The sequence below is a fragment of the Scyliorhinus canicula genome, chromosome 20 (assembly GCF_902713615.1).
Source record: "Scyliorhinus canicula chromosome 20, sScyCan1.1, whole genome shotgun sequence".
NCBI classification, from domain to species: domain Eukaryota; kingdom Metazoa; phylum Chordata; class Chondrichthyes; order Carcharhiniformes; family Scyliorhinidae; genus Scyliorhinus; species Scyliorhinus canicula.
Window position 1 is genome coordinate 33011891 of NC_052165.1, and position 14960 is coordinate 33026850.

At 48.7% G+C, this 14960-nt stretch overlaps 1 protein-coding gene and 1 long non-coding RNA gene across 6 annotated transcripts in view; one reads left to right on the top strand and one right to left on the bottom strand.

Moving 5' to 3' along the window:
* Window positions 1-14960, top strand: part of LOC119954699 — a 248415-nt gene that overhangs the window by 124277 nt on the left and 109178 nt on the right. The window lies entirely within an intron of this gene.
* The window catches only part of ppm1h (protein phosphatase, Mg2+/Mn2+ dependent, 1H), a 208907-nt gene continuing 201980 nt past the window's right edge, over window positions 8034-14960 (bottom strand). Inside the window, exon 10 of the mRNA XM_038780177.1 lies at window positions 8034-9453. Coding sequence (XP_038636105.1) covers window positions 9306-9453 — 148 coding nt within the window. The 3' untranslated portion in view covers window positions 8034-9305. The remainder of the gene's footprint in view (window positions 9454-14960) is intronic.

The window sequence follows — 14960 nt, forward strand, 5'->3', positions numbered from 1 at the left end:
AGACAGTCCTGCGCCACTACCCCAACCAAAAGACACAAACAAAGCAAGGCCAACGGCCACCTAGGACATGCCAGCCATCAAGGCACCCACCTCTTTATTGGTTTAGATCGATGACAATGATCAAGAAGCTGCCCAATTAATTGGGACCGAGTTTAAGGCCCGCCTAAAAGCACCCGAAGTTAAGTATAGGTGTTAGTGATAGATATAGTTTAGCCTGTAGTGTTATTGTGCATGAGTAGATCTTACTGTGTGTAAATAAAGTAGTATTGACTTTGAACTAACTAACTGGTGTATTGGCTTTTTGATCGGTATTCGGGTTGAACCTTGTGGCGGTATCGAGAGATACCTGGCGACTCTGAAAGTATACTCATAATTAGGATTAAGAAAGGCGACCTTATTAACCGCCATATTTATAGCAAGTAAACAGAGCAACATTACTGGCGACTCTGACAAGGGATATAAGGTAACCTCGATAGATTTTGTTGCGTAAAACTGTCGGGGGTTTTATAGCCCGGAAAATAGCGTACGCTGTACCCGTGTTTGCATCACCACTTTATTCCCCCCTGTTCCAAATTTGGTAGAAACCCATAGATAACAGTAGAAATGGCAATGAAGGCAATGGAATGCCTTATGAACCCCCAGGAATTTGAGGTCGCAGCGACCAATAGAGCAGGGCAGTGTCCCATATGGGAAGAGGAAATTCGGAAATATCTAAAAGGGAAAGGATGGCCCCTTTGGAGCGAATTTTGTGCAAATGATGAAACAGGTCCCGGAAATATAGGGCATACTTGGTGGGAGAACCTGACCCAGATTCATAAGAAAAGCTTAGGAAAAGTTTGTAAGCCGATGGCAATCATGTCCTGCTTGGCACAATTGCGAGGCACGGAGGAGGCAGACAGCTTGAAGAGAAAGAGAAGAATAATGAGGGAGACGTTAGCGAGTGCGAGAAAGTTAACAGGCAACTTAGAGAGCAGTTAGTGGCGAAGGACAAGGAGATCGCTGATGTCAAACAGGCACACCAATCTTGTCTCGCTCACCTAAGCAGCTTCCAGTCACAATACGATAAGGCCTACCAAGACACACGTTGGTACGAGAAGAGACAAAGTCGAGCAATTATAGCAACAATATAACGGTTTAAAAGCAGCCCTACGAGTATTCCACAGTTCTACGACGGAACAAAGGCAGAGCTCGGTAGACCATGCCAAATGCCGAAAGCAAATTGCATACCTGCAATCCCTGCTTTCTGTACAAAATGGTTTCCAGAATACATTTGGACCCCAGTTAGATCAGGAAAATGGCCCCGATTGGCAGGAGTTAAATTAAACTGCCCATTGATATGTACATGGAACATGTACTCAGGACAAACCTCAGAAAAGAAAAGCACCCGCACCCCCGACTGCACATGGAAAAGCACAATCCCAGGAACCCTGTCACCACACAGCGCAGACGGAGACCCCGATTTTCTGTACACCACCCATTAACCGTTACTCAATTAAGGGACGCATGTGATAAGATAACACTGTTCCAACCCACATCGGACCCACACCATTACTTTGCAAAGGTTAAACAACAGGCGACCATGTACGGCCTGGATGAAAGAGAGCAAGTTATGCTCACAGATTTGAGCCTCGACCCCTCAATCGTGGCAGCCCTTCCCGAGCCACAAAATGTAGGAGGAGGCACCCTCCAAGAAATGCATGCAGCGATCCTAGATGCGATCGGCTACAATAAGGGAGATCCCATAGAAGGCCTCAATAAATGTAGGCAGAAAAAGACCGAAAACCCAACAGCGTTTGCTGGACGCCTTTGGATTCATTTCACAGCAGTATTCGGAGAGTTAGCCTGTGCCCATTTGACACCAGACACTATGGCCAAATGGACTCGAATCCTAGTCTCTCCCGCGACCGAAGCAGGACAGAGAGCTTGCGCCAATTATGACCCCTCAGATGAGACCCACAATGAGAAATGGGTACTAAAGAGATTATCCCGAGCTTGAGAACAGTCCATTCAAGGAAAATCAGATTACTGCAAAGCAGAGGAAGAGCAGGCAGATGCTAACATGCATCCAGTCAGGACGCCTCAGAACCTGCATGGGTAAACGAGGGAAGAAACGTGGAACAGAGAAGAATGGTTCGGGTGGAGGGATTGGTGAGAGGGCCGTGGTGGGGATCCAGTGGGTGCCAGATCGCGGAGGGAGACCACGTCCTGGCATCCGTTGGGGCATGCCATGTAGGCGTACTGCAGGTTAGCATGAAGAAGGTGGACCCTCTCGACCAACGTGTCAGACTTATGGGTCCGTGCATGTCTCCGGAGCAGGACGGGTCCAGGAGCTGCCAGCCATGTTGGGAGTGATGTCCTGGAGGTAGACTTCCTGGGAAAAACAAGACGACGTTCATGGGGGGTTTCATTAGTTGTGGTACACAGGAGTGACCGTATGGAATGGAGTGCATCGGGGAATACTCCTGCCAGCAAGAGACCGGGAGATTTCTAGACCGTAGGACCAGCAGAACGGCCTTCCAGACCATCCCATTCTCTACCTGCCCATTTCCCCGGGGGTTGTAGCTGGTCGTCCTGCTTGAGGCCCCTGCTGAGCAGAAATTGACACAGCTCATCACTCATAAAGGAGGACCCCCTATCGCTGTGTACATAGGCCAGGAAACCGAACAGTGTGAATATACATGCAGTTATGTCGGGACAGGGGATGGCGAAGGGGAACCGGGAGAACTGATCGACCACGTTCAGAAAGTACGTGTTGCGGTCGGTGGAGCGGAGGGACTCTTTGAAATCTATACCGAGGCGCTCAAAGGGGGCGGGTGTGCTTTATCTGGCCGGTAGAAGTGCGGCTTGCACTCTGCGCAGATTTGACAGTTTCTGGTGATGGTCCTGACCTCCTCTATGGAGTAGGGCAGGTTGCGGGTTTTGATGAAATGGAAGAACCGGGTGACCCCCGGGTGGCAGACGTCATCGTGTGGGGTCCTGAGTTGGTCCACTTGTGCGCTGGCACATGTACAGAGGGATAGGGCGTCAGGAGGCTTGTTCAGCTTCCCAGGATGATGCAAGATCTCACAATTGTAGGTGGAGAACTTGATCGCCACCTCAGGATCTTATCGTTTTTTTATCTTGCCCCGTTGCGTATTACTAAACATGAAGGCAACCGACCGTTGGTCAGTGAGGAGTGTGAATCTCCTGCCGGCCAGGTAATGCCTCCAGTGCCGCACACCTTCGACAATGGCCTGGGCCTCCTTTTTGACATAGGAGTGTCGGATTTCAGAGGCATGGAGGGTGCGGGAAAAGAAGGCCACCAGCCTGCCCTCCTGGTTGAGGGTGGCCGCCAGAGCTTCGTCTGATGCGTCGCTCTCGACCTGTAAGGGGATGGACTCATCGACAGCGTGCATCGTAGCCTTTGCGATGTCCGCCTTGATGCGGTTGAAGGCCTGGCGGGCCTCAGCCGACAGGGGAAAAACTGGATTGAACTGTGGACACTATGAAAGAGCCAGGAGGGGGGGCACAGATGATTAACTCTCCGCTCTTTCCAATTGCCGCAGAAAAAAAATCTGGGCAGCACGGTAGCATAATGGTTAGCACAATTGATTCACAGCTCCAGGGTACCAGGTTCGATTCCCAGCTTGGGGCACTGTCTGTGCGGAGTCTGCACATTCTCCCTGTGTGTGCATGGGTTTCCTCCCACAGTCCAAAGATGTGCAGGTTAGGTGGATTGGCCACACTAAATTGCCCTTAGTGTCCAAAATTGCCCTTAGTGTTGGGTGGGGTTACTGGGTTATGGGGATAGGGTGTGGGCTAGGCTAGGGTGCTCTTTCCAAGAGCCGGTGCAGATTCAATGGGCCGAATGACCACCTGCACTGTAAATTCTATGAAAGGATAGTAGGCGGGCCTTGTCCGCGTAATTGGGGACCCACTGGGCCTAATAAGAGAAAAACCCAAGGCATTGTTTCACGGCCTTGGGGCAGTGGGGAAGACGGAACTCCATAAGTGAGCGCATGCGGTTGGGGTCGGGCCATATTACTCCATTCTGCACTACGTAGCCAAGAATGGCTAGGCGATCTGTGCTGAACACGCATTTGTCATTGTTATAAAAGTGAGATTAAGGAGTTTGGCGGTTTGGAGGAATTTGCGGAGGTTGGCGTCGTGCTCCTGTTGATCATGGCCGCAGATGGTGAAGTTATCTAGGTACGGGAAGATGGCCCGCAATCCGTAACGGTCAACCATCTGGCCAATCTCCCGTTGGAAGACCGAGACCCCATTAGTGACACCGAAGGGGACCCCTAGGAAGTGATAGAGGCGGCCATCTGCTTCAAACACAGTGTATTGGCGGTCCTCTGGGCGGATGGGGAGCTGCTGGTAGGCAGACTTTAGATCCACTGTGGAGAAGACCCGGTACTGTGCAATCTGATTGACCATATCAGATATGCGTCGGAGAGGGTACGCGTCGAGCTGCATGTACCAGTTGATGGTCTGTCTGTAGTCAATGACCATCCTGTGCTTCTCCCCGGTCTTTACAACTACCACTTGGGCTCTCCAGGGGCTGTTGCTAGCCTCGATGATGCCTTCGTTCAGCAGCCGTTGGACTTCCGACCTAATGAAGGACCTGTCCTGGATATTGTACCGTCTGCTCCTGGTAGCGACGGGTTTGCAATCTGGGGTGAGGTTTGCAAACAGGGAAGGCAGGTCGACCTTAAGGGTCATGGGGCCGCAGACAGTGAGGGGGGTATGGGTCCGCCGAATTTAAAAGTCAGGCTTTGGAGTTGGCACTGGAAGTCCAGGCCCAGGAGTGCGGCAGTGCAGAGGTGGGGGAGGACATAGAGGCAGAAATTGTTAAACGCCCTGGATAGTGAGGCTCGCAATGCAGTACCCCCGGATTTCCACAGAATGAGATCCGGAGGCCAGGGAGACTTTCTGCTTAACGGGGTGTACCGTGAGGGAGCAGCACCTTACCATGGTGGGGGAACAAAGCTCTCCGTGCTCCCGGAGTCGAAAAGGCAGGACGTCTTGTGCCCGTTGAGTTCCACCGTCGTCATCGCAGTCGTGAGGTTCCGTGGCAGAGGCTGGTCCAGAGTAATGGAGGCGCGATGCGGCAGATGCTGGGAGGCCCCGGGTTGAACAGCGGTGAAGGAGGTCTCAGCAGTCGATAAACAGCCAGTTGGGTCGGGATCCTGCGGCACTGTCCAAAATGGCCACCCCCATGGGTCACACATGGCAGTCGGTGGACAAGATGGCGGCGCCCACGGGCCGCACATGGCTTGCGAGGGGGAAAATGGCGGCGGGACCGGGTCGCTGGCAGGGTGTGCGGAGACGGCGGCGGCCGACTGGGCATGGCATACCACCACAAAGTGCCCCTTCTTACCGCATCCTCTGCACATCGCTGATCGGGCTGGGCAGCGTTGCCGGGGGTGTTTGGTCTGCCCACAAAAGTAGCATCTGGGCCCCCCGGGGTTGACCGGCTGCCGCACGGCGCAGGCCTTCGGTGAATTGGAGGATGGGGTCGGATCGGAAGCAGGTGGGATCCACGCTGTCCATGGGGGTGCCGCGCTGCCGGGGGCATACGCCTGGGCGTTACGGGAGGCCAATTCTAAAGAATTTGTGAGTCTCCTAGCCTCCTTAAGATCTAGTGTATCTCCTTCTAACAGCAGCTGGCGGATCTGTGTGGACAGCATGCCGATGATGAAGGCGTCCCGAATTAAGAGTTCAGTGTGCTCGGTAGCTGAAACTTGCCGACAGTTGCAGTTCCTAGCGAGGGCTAGCAGGAAGTCGTCCAGGTATTTCTCCCGGGATTTGGCGTCTGGTGGCCAGAAGATGTCTAGCATATACTTGGTTCACCGGGCGAATATAATGCCCTTTCAGCAGTGCCATAGCTTCAGCGTAGTTAGGCGCGTCCCTGATGAGTGGAAAAATTTCAGGACTCGCCCTCGAGTAGAGGATCTGTAACTTTTGGTCCTCCGTGGGTGTGTCTGTGGACGTCCTGATGTAGCTCTGGAAGCAAGCCAGCCAGTGATCAAAGGTGGCCGAAGCGTTTGCCGTGTGGAGGCTCAGTTGCAGACTGTCCGGCTTGATGCGGAGCTCCATCTTTCAATATCTTGTCTAATAAATTGATACATGATCAATTATTGCGAAAGCGAGATGAGAGAATAATCAAAGGCTTTATTAGACAAGATGTGGGCAGCACGGTAGCAGTGGGCAGCACGGTAGCATGGTGGTTAGCATAAATGCTTCACAGCTCCAGGGTCCCAGGTTTGATTCCCGGCTGGGTCACTGTCTGTGCGGAGTCTGCACGTCCTCCCCGTGTGTGCGTGGGTTTCCTCCGGGTGCTCCGGTTTCCTCCCACAGTCCAAAGATGTGTGGGTTAGGTGGATTGGCCATGCTAAATTGCCCGTAGTGTCCTAAAAAAGTAAGGTTAAGTGGGGAGTTGTTGGGTTACGGGTATAGGGTGGATACATCGGTTTGAGTAGGGTGATCATGGCTCGGCACAACATCGAGGGCCGAAGGGCCTGTTCTGTGCTGTACTGTTCTATGTGTTCCCCAGCAGCTTGTAACAGAAAATGGCTGCAGCCGGGGATGAACATCTCTTTATACCATCCACTGGGCGGAGCCAGCAGACAGGGATTTACCCACATATCTCTAATACAGTAGTACCTCCAACACAGGTACCGTAATACATATAATAAGGTTTACCACAGCGTTACTGTGTGTGTGTGGGGTATGCACTTTCTCCCTGTGTTACGTTGGTTTCCTCTGGATGCTCAGATTTCCTCCCACCGCCCAAAGCTGTGCAGATTAGGTGGATTGGCTGCGATGAAATTTCCCCAAAGTATCCAAATATGTGTAGGCGGGGTTAGGGGGATGGAGTGGGCCGAAGTTGGGTGCTCTTTCAGAGGGTCAATATAGACCCGATGGGCCGAATGGCCTCCTCCTGCACTATAGGGGTTCTATGATTCTAAGTGTAAGTGTGGAATGGGTTTCCAAAGCAATTAACAGTATGTTAATAATTGTTTTTAAAAAGGGGGGGTAAAGAGATTGCCTTTTTGCATTATATGTCATCATAAACCGGTCTTTGAAGAACATGTTTAGCACACCGAGGGATTGTTCATTCCAGCTGGGATTGTAATTGCAAATTACAAGGCTAAATACAGATATAAATAAGTTTTTTTTGTTTAAGATCTTCATTCTTGTGCTGCTGGGACAATAGAAAGGACACGTCAATGGAGTGACCTATCAAGGATAAATAATGTAGCCTTCAAGGTTAGAGAGGTGTATTTAATAGACATCCAATAACAACCCTGTATTAATCATTAGAAAATGCTATGGCTAGCTTCCTAAATCATGCTTGGATGAATATTTAATAATTGGATTACATTCAAGAGAAAGTTAATTTAGCCCCTTGCAGCCAGGATGTGCCCTCATATTTTAGTAACATAGTTTTGACTTTTGTATATACATTCCAAGACTTTTAGAGTGAAGCCGAGCCTTTAAGGTATAAAATGTAATTTGTTCACAGATGAGCATTAGGCAATCAGAGCCATTAAACATTTGGAATAATATCAAACTGCATGGCAACATATATTTTTTAAAAATCTTTTAACCTTTTGGATTCCAAATCATGAATACAGCATTTCACTGACTGGAATTTAAGAGTCTACCTTACAGACACCACAGAGTGAAGAATGTTACAAATTAAAATGTTACACAGGCATGGTAAAGGGTTCATTTCTGTTGTGGTGATGAGCATTTTGTTAAATCAGTGTTGAGAAAACAGCATTAAATTTAGCATGGGTGTGTTTACTGCTGACATATAAAATTAAAAACAAATACTTGTAGTAAACAAAATTGGTTTGCCTACTGCATATACTAACCTGTTTATTGCTAATCATTTCAAAATTGTTTTGTCATATTCCTCGAATTTTGTCTATGAAATGCAATATGGAAATAAAGAGGTGATTTACGAAGTAGAAAGATTTACAAGAAAATGACTTTTTCCAAGTATGATGAGATATGGAGATAAAAAGAGAGATAATGGCATCCACCGTTTAAACATTAAGCAAATTTAATTACTGTACAGTGCAACATTACCTTCCCTTCATTAACAGTCAAATACAACACTACATCAGTGATTCACATTTTCAATCCAGCCTTCTTATACAGTACTTTTAAGACTACAAACATTGAAACAAAATTTCAAGTGCCTAAATGTAACATCGCTTTGGAATAAAAACATGTTTCACATTTCAGTCTTCCAGAAATGAATTAAACATTAAAAAAAATCTTTCAACAGTTTTTGCTTGGCATCTATGAAATATTTCAGTGTAGCACAGATCATCTTCAAATACTTCAATGAGATGAATATCACTCTCGTAGAATACTTTTGTCTATTAATGCTGCTTCTGTGAGAGATTGGCTTGGGCGGTGTGTGATTTTGGCAGTATTTTGACACTTGCCAAGCATATAGTTATCAGCGGAAGAAACTAAAGGACAGAACGGTGCAGTGAAATCATTCTTCAAGTTGAGTGCAGTATATGTTGAACATGACAAAGAGACAGACTAATGAAAGCTTGAAGGTAATCTTGGCCAGTGTCTACTCAATAGCCAAAAAAAATAATTTTACAAAAATAACCAGCAGATTCACTTATCTTGCCCTGCAGCTGCCAGTATATACAATACAACAGTTGGTGCCTTGTATCATTTTTTAATGAACTGTGGTGACCAACAGACTTCATCTTTAAACAATGCCATAAAAAAATTGAAACAATATTTACTACATTATTACAGTATAATTCTGCTAGAAGACTGCCATGTTGATTATGTGACGAACTCGAAAACACAGCACAAATAATTTCTCCTTCCCCCAATAGCATTACATCACTTGGAAAATATACATCAAAATTTTGATACTTTATAAGTTATAACGCAAAGACTTAATATTTAGACTCTGGAGTTTTTTTAATTTATACAGGATATATTTATTTGATTGCAGGAAAAAAAATCCATCAGCTATAACAACAGAAGTAGAACTTAAGGATTGTGAAACCTGAACTGAAAGAAAAATTTGCCAATATACAATTTTATTAAATTCTCTTCTTTTCATAAGACTTATTTGAATCAGTTCCGGGACTTCTGCCTCTCATTGTCTGGTCACCACAGGGGAAAGATTTCCTTGCGTTTTTTTATTTGTAGTGAAATGGCATTAATAATCTTTGCTACAAGTAACAAAGCAAAGGAAATCTTCCTCAATTCAGTATAGTTATGGGACCAGCAACAAATATCCGGTAAGCCAATTTGGCACGACGCTGTCATTATCATGTCAACTTATTTCCATGCAGGAGAGGAATGATGTACATGGAGATGTCATCACCTGAGCCAAGCCTGTCATTTGATATCCTCCATCCTCGATCCTTCAGAACTCCTCTGGCTCTCATCACCAGGTCCTGAGTTGCCAATGTGTACCTATTAAATAGTAATGTAACCATAAAGTATACAACTATGTTGTTTCAACAGTGGAATATTTGCCCAGTAAATCTATATAATAAAAAGCTACATGCCTGTAGTGAGCACCACAGATTGTCCATCTAATTTGTTCATATTTAATTGATCTTTTAGAATAGACTTTGATTTGATGTTGCAAAATGGGTGGTAGCAACACCGTACCTGGTTCTACATCTATCCTGCTGACTTCAGTGGAAATAAAAAATTGGAGAAATGCTAAATGGGTTGCCAATTCATTATCACCAATTGTACATGATCACACAAAGTCATAATTACTCCCACCATCTTTAATTGGCAGTCATTCCAATTTTTAGGAATGTCTGAGATACTATTGGACACAGTGATACATCCTCTTTAGTGATTGGAGTGTTTTATGTTGAGGGGTGTGCCTGTATTGTTCAATATCTAACTACAATAGCACATAACACTAGGAGGTAACAATGGTTTGTTACTAGTTTGATTTGTTTGATCACCCTGTAATCAATCTTAATATTGTGCCTTTGGCACGTCTCTCTAATCTTTCCAAAGGTCAACTGAAACACAATGAGACCATAAGATAGGAAACGTAGGCCATATGGCCCCTTGAGTCTTCTCCGTTATTCAATAAGATTGTGACTGAACTGATCTTGGCCTCAACTCTGCATTTCCACCTGTCCTCCATAATCTTTGACTCCCACTATAGTTCACAAATCTGTCTATCTCCGTTTTGAATACATTCAATAACTCGGCCTTCACAGGCAGCATGGTGGCGCAGTGGGTTAGCCCTGCTGCCTCATGGCGCCGAGGTCCCAGGTTCGATACTGGCTCTGGGTCACTGTCCGTGTGGAGTTTGCACGTTCTCCCCGTGTTTGTGTGGGTTTCACCCCCACAACCCAATGATGTGCAGTGTAGGTGAATTGGCCACACTAAATTGACCCTTAATTGGAAAAAATGAATTGGGTACTCTAAATAACTCGGCCTTCACAGCTCTCTGGGGGCAGAGAATTCCAACGATTCATGGCCCTCAGAGAAAAATTGCCTCCTCATCTCTGTTTTTTATGGGTGACTCCTTATTCTGAAACTATACCCGCAAGTTCTCGGTTCCCTTTGAAGGGAAATATCCTTTCAGCATCTAATCTGTCAAGCCCCTCCAGAATCTGACATATATCAATAGGGTCATCTCTTATTCTCCTTCTAAAAATCAGTGCCAGATCACTCAGAATGTGCGAGTATGTAATTCTCTCCCACAAAATGAGTAGAGTTTTGTTCAATTTTAAATCTGAGATGAATAGATTTTTTCTGATAAGCATATGAAAGGGGTGGAGTCAAGATAAATATAGTGGGAATTACCACCTCCCCCATGATGCGCTTTGCAGTGGCGGAGGCGGCCAGCCATTGGCCAGCGGTGGGCTCTTCTGTTCCCGTCGCTGTCAATGTATTTTCCCGTTGTTTGCACCCTCTGGCACCGAAACTGGGGGTGTGGGGGTCACTGTCAGCCGAACTGGAAGATCCTGCTGCCAAAAATGGCTGGAAAATCTCGGCCACAGCCATGAATGGTGGAATAGCCTCGAAGGGTTGAATGATCTGCTGCTGTTCCTATGCTCTTTTGATCCCGATTTGCAAACTGTAACTGTCATCCCAGCGCATGCACAAGAGGGTTCTTCTCCGCGCCGGCCATGGCGGAAGTTGACAGCAGCCGGTGCGAGGGAAAGATAGTGCCCCCACAGCACAGGCCCGCCCGCGGATCGGTGGGCCCCGATTGGGGGCCAGGCCACCTTGGGGGCACCCCTGGGGCCAGATCCCCCATGCCCCCCCCCTCTCCCCCGAGGACTCTGCAGGCCGCCCACAGAGCCAGGTCCCGCTGGTATGGACATGGTTTTATTTACGCCGGCGGGACAGGCCGAAAACGGGCGGCCTCACGGCCCGTCGCGGGGCGGAGGATCGCCGGGGGAAGCCACTGCAAATGGCCTCCGACCCCCGCCAAAAAACCGTCGCCGGAGAATTAGGCAGCCGGCATCAGAGCGGCAGGGCGGGATTTGCGCCGCCCCCCGCGATTCTCCGACCCGGAGGGGGGGTCGGAGAATCCAGTCCCATATTACCATAAGATGTAGGAGCAGACGTAGGGCTTTCATCCCATTGACCGTGCTACACTCTTTGAAAATATATCCTCTCCATTTTAAGCAACAGTTGGAATGTTGGAATTTCAGATATACTGGGCAGGATTCTCCGCCGGCGCCCGGGGGTTTCCTGATGGCGTGGGGCTGCACCACAATGGGAAACCCCATTGACGGGTTGGCGTAACGGAGAATCCCGCTGGCGGGTAGAGGCTGAAAAGTGGTGCGGCGGGGAGGAGAATCCAGCCCATTGTACTATGTGTATTCGGTGCAGTAAGGCTCAAAGGCTGTTTAGAGTGTGTATGACCGCTGTAGTTATGTTTTTTCAAATCCTGGTTTGCAAAGCAGGTAGGCTTTTTGGGAGCTTCACAAAAGCTTGGGCTAATGGATTTTTATTTGGATTAAGAGGGTTCCTGTAATTCTTCTAGTATCTGCCTGGGTTTCATCCCCACAACCCGAAGATGTGCAGGTTAGGTGGATTGGCCATGCTAAATTTCCCCTTAATTGGGAAAAAAAAAGAGAGGGTCCCTATAGAGCATTTTACTAGAGGCATTGGCCACAATTTAACCACTGAGTTTCGCCTGGTGGGATTTGCACGCGCCAGTTCAATAGTGGGAATATCTGTTGACACCAGTGCAAATCAGTTTACTATGTAACCAGATTGCTCAATGTCGGGTGTCGGATAATGCTCAAATATGCCGGGCATATCATTAACCCTCATTTACATTCGCTTCCATTTCATTAGTGAGATTGAAATCAATTAATTCATTAATTTTTAATTAATAATCTTTATTGTCACAAGTAGGCTTACATTAACACTGTAATGAAATCCCCTAGTCGCCACACTCCGGCGCCTGTTCGGCTACACTGAGGGAGAATTCACAATGTCCAATTCACCTAACAAGCATGTCTTTCTGGACTTGTGGGAAGAAACCGGAAAACCCAGAGGAAACCCACGCAGGCCCATGGAGAACGTGCAGACTCCGCACAGACAGGGACCCAAGCCGGGAATTGAACCTGGAACCCAGGTACTGTGAAGCAACAGTACTAACCACCGTGCTACCGTGCCACCCAAATGCAACAGCCACCTGGGAATTAATAGGTTCCCCAGCGAGCAATAACCATTTCCATTTTCTGGTAGCAGCTCAAGGGCACTGGACATAATAACACATTCTCAGGCTTATCCTCAGTTTCTGTTGAGTAACCTGCGAGGGGTGATACTATGGGCGTGATTCTCCAATAATTTGGGATTCTCCAATAATGGGGCTATGCCCCATGCCAGCCTTTCACTCTGGACTTTCCTTAAGAAAGCCCCCTGCAGGGGGTTGGCAGGGCCCGCCCGGAGTGCTTCTCGCAGCTCTGGCTGCCAGTACAGGCCCCGCACTGATTTCGATTTCAGCACTGAGGCTTGGAGAATTCCAGCCCCTGAATGATAAACTTGTGTGCAACCACTGTCTCCGGATCATGCACGTGTGAGCACGTTTCCCAGGGAGCATGCATGTCAGCTACATCCTGGGCCACAAAGATCCTCGGTGTCTTTGAAGATCAGCCAGGACGACGGGTTGGCACTTGGGGATAAGGGTACCCAAAGAGGACCTGGCTGATGACGCCAGTACGGAGACCGGAGACCAAGGCAGAGACCCGATATACTGAAGCCCATGCTGTCATCGAGTGGTGCATCAGACGTTTCAAAATGTGGTTCTGATGATTGGACCTCTTTGATGGTGCACTGCAGTACACTTTGTGGTGGTCTGCTGTGCCCTTCACAACTGGGATAGCAGCAGGGCGACATGCTGGAGGAGGAGAAAAGACATGCAGCCTCATATGAAGAGGAGGAGCCGGACCAGGAGGGGCTGGAGGACAAGCCTGGGACGGGATGCAGGAGGATGGAGGGCAGGCGGCGGCGAAGATCTGGCATACATGGGGGACCAGGGAGGCCCTCATTCTTGCCTGAGTCACAAGGTCCGTCTGCTCACGCTCCCTTCCTCAATTTTTCCTTCGTTCCAGTACGCCAATCCTCACAATTCTCCCTCCCCACCAATCCCTCCATCCCCAAATCCTCCCTCCCTCCAATGCCACCCCAATCTTCCTTTCTCCCCAATCCCTCCAGTCGCCCCAATCCCTCCTTCCCCCAATCCGCCCCCACGTCCCTCCATCCGTTTGCTCCCCCATCCCTTCTTCGCCCCCATTTCACTCCATCCCCCATCCCCCCCCCCCCCCCCCCGACTACCATGTTTCACCCTCCATGGGTCTGTGTAACATCATCTCAGGGTGATCGGTCCGTGTCAGCGGGTCAATATACGAGGCAGGAGAATGATGATAACTCTCTGTGAGGAAAGCTCTGGTGCTCCTCATTTTATGCCAAAGTCTGATTCCTGTCTTTCTGCTGACAGCGCGCTCACACCCATCCTCTGAATGAGGTTTGCATTGGGAATGTTTTATCTTGGATCATTGTGCCTGGGAGATTGGGAGGACTGGTGAGATAGCGGAGGGCAAAAGAGGGTGGGGTGTATAAGCAAGCCTGCTGTGAAGATTAACATTATCAGGTGTAGTGGGGGGTATACATGTGTTCGGTTTATCAAAGGTTTTGGGTTGCAGAGTGTTGTTACTAGGTGGGGGAGGGGGGGATAAATGTTCTGCTGACGAGGGAGGGACCTGGGCCAAGGGACAGAGAGGAAGTTGGGGGCGGAGTCTGCCTGGGGTCGGGCCGGTACAGACGCGGTGCATGGGCTGGAGGCGGGCCCAAAAAAGGGGATGGCTGCTCGGCGAAGTGGGGGGGGCGGAGCAATGAGCCCCCCCCAACTAGGCTGACCACCTGGAATGTTCGAGGGTTAAATGGGCCGGTCAAGGGGGCACCTGTGTTCACACATCTTCGGGGACTAAAGGCGGACCTTGTAATGTTGCAGGAGACGCACCTTAGAGTAACTGACCAGATTAGATTGAGGAAAGGCTGGGTCAGTGAGGTCTTTCACTCGGGGCTGGATTCAAAGGCTAGAGGAGTCGCGATCCTGATCAATAAGCAGGTGGTATTTGAGGCAGGTAGAATAGTTTCAGATGTGGGAGGTCGGTACTTTATGGTCAGCGGGAAACTGGAGGGGATGCAGGTGGTATTAGTAAACGTGTATGCGCCAAATTGGGATGATGTGGAGTTTATAAAGAGGATGCTGGGGAAGATATCGGACCTGGACCCGCACAGGTTGGTCGTGGGAGGGGACTTCAACATAGTTATTGACCCTGGCTTGGACCGGTCAAGCTCGAAAACGGGCAGGGTGCCAGCAATGGCAAAGGAACTAAAAGTGTTAGTGGAGCAGATGGGGGGTGGATCTATGGAGATTTGGGCAGCCAAGGGTGAAGGAGTTCTCCTTCTACTCACAC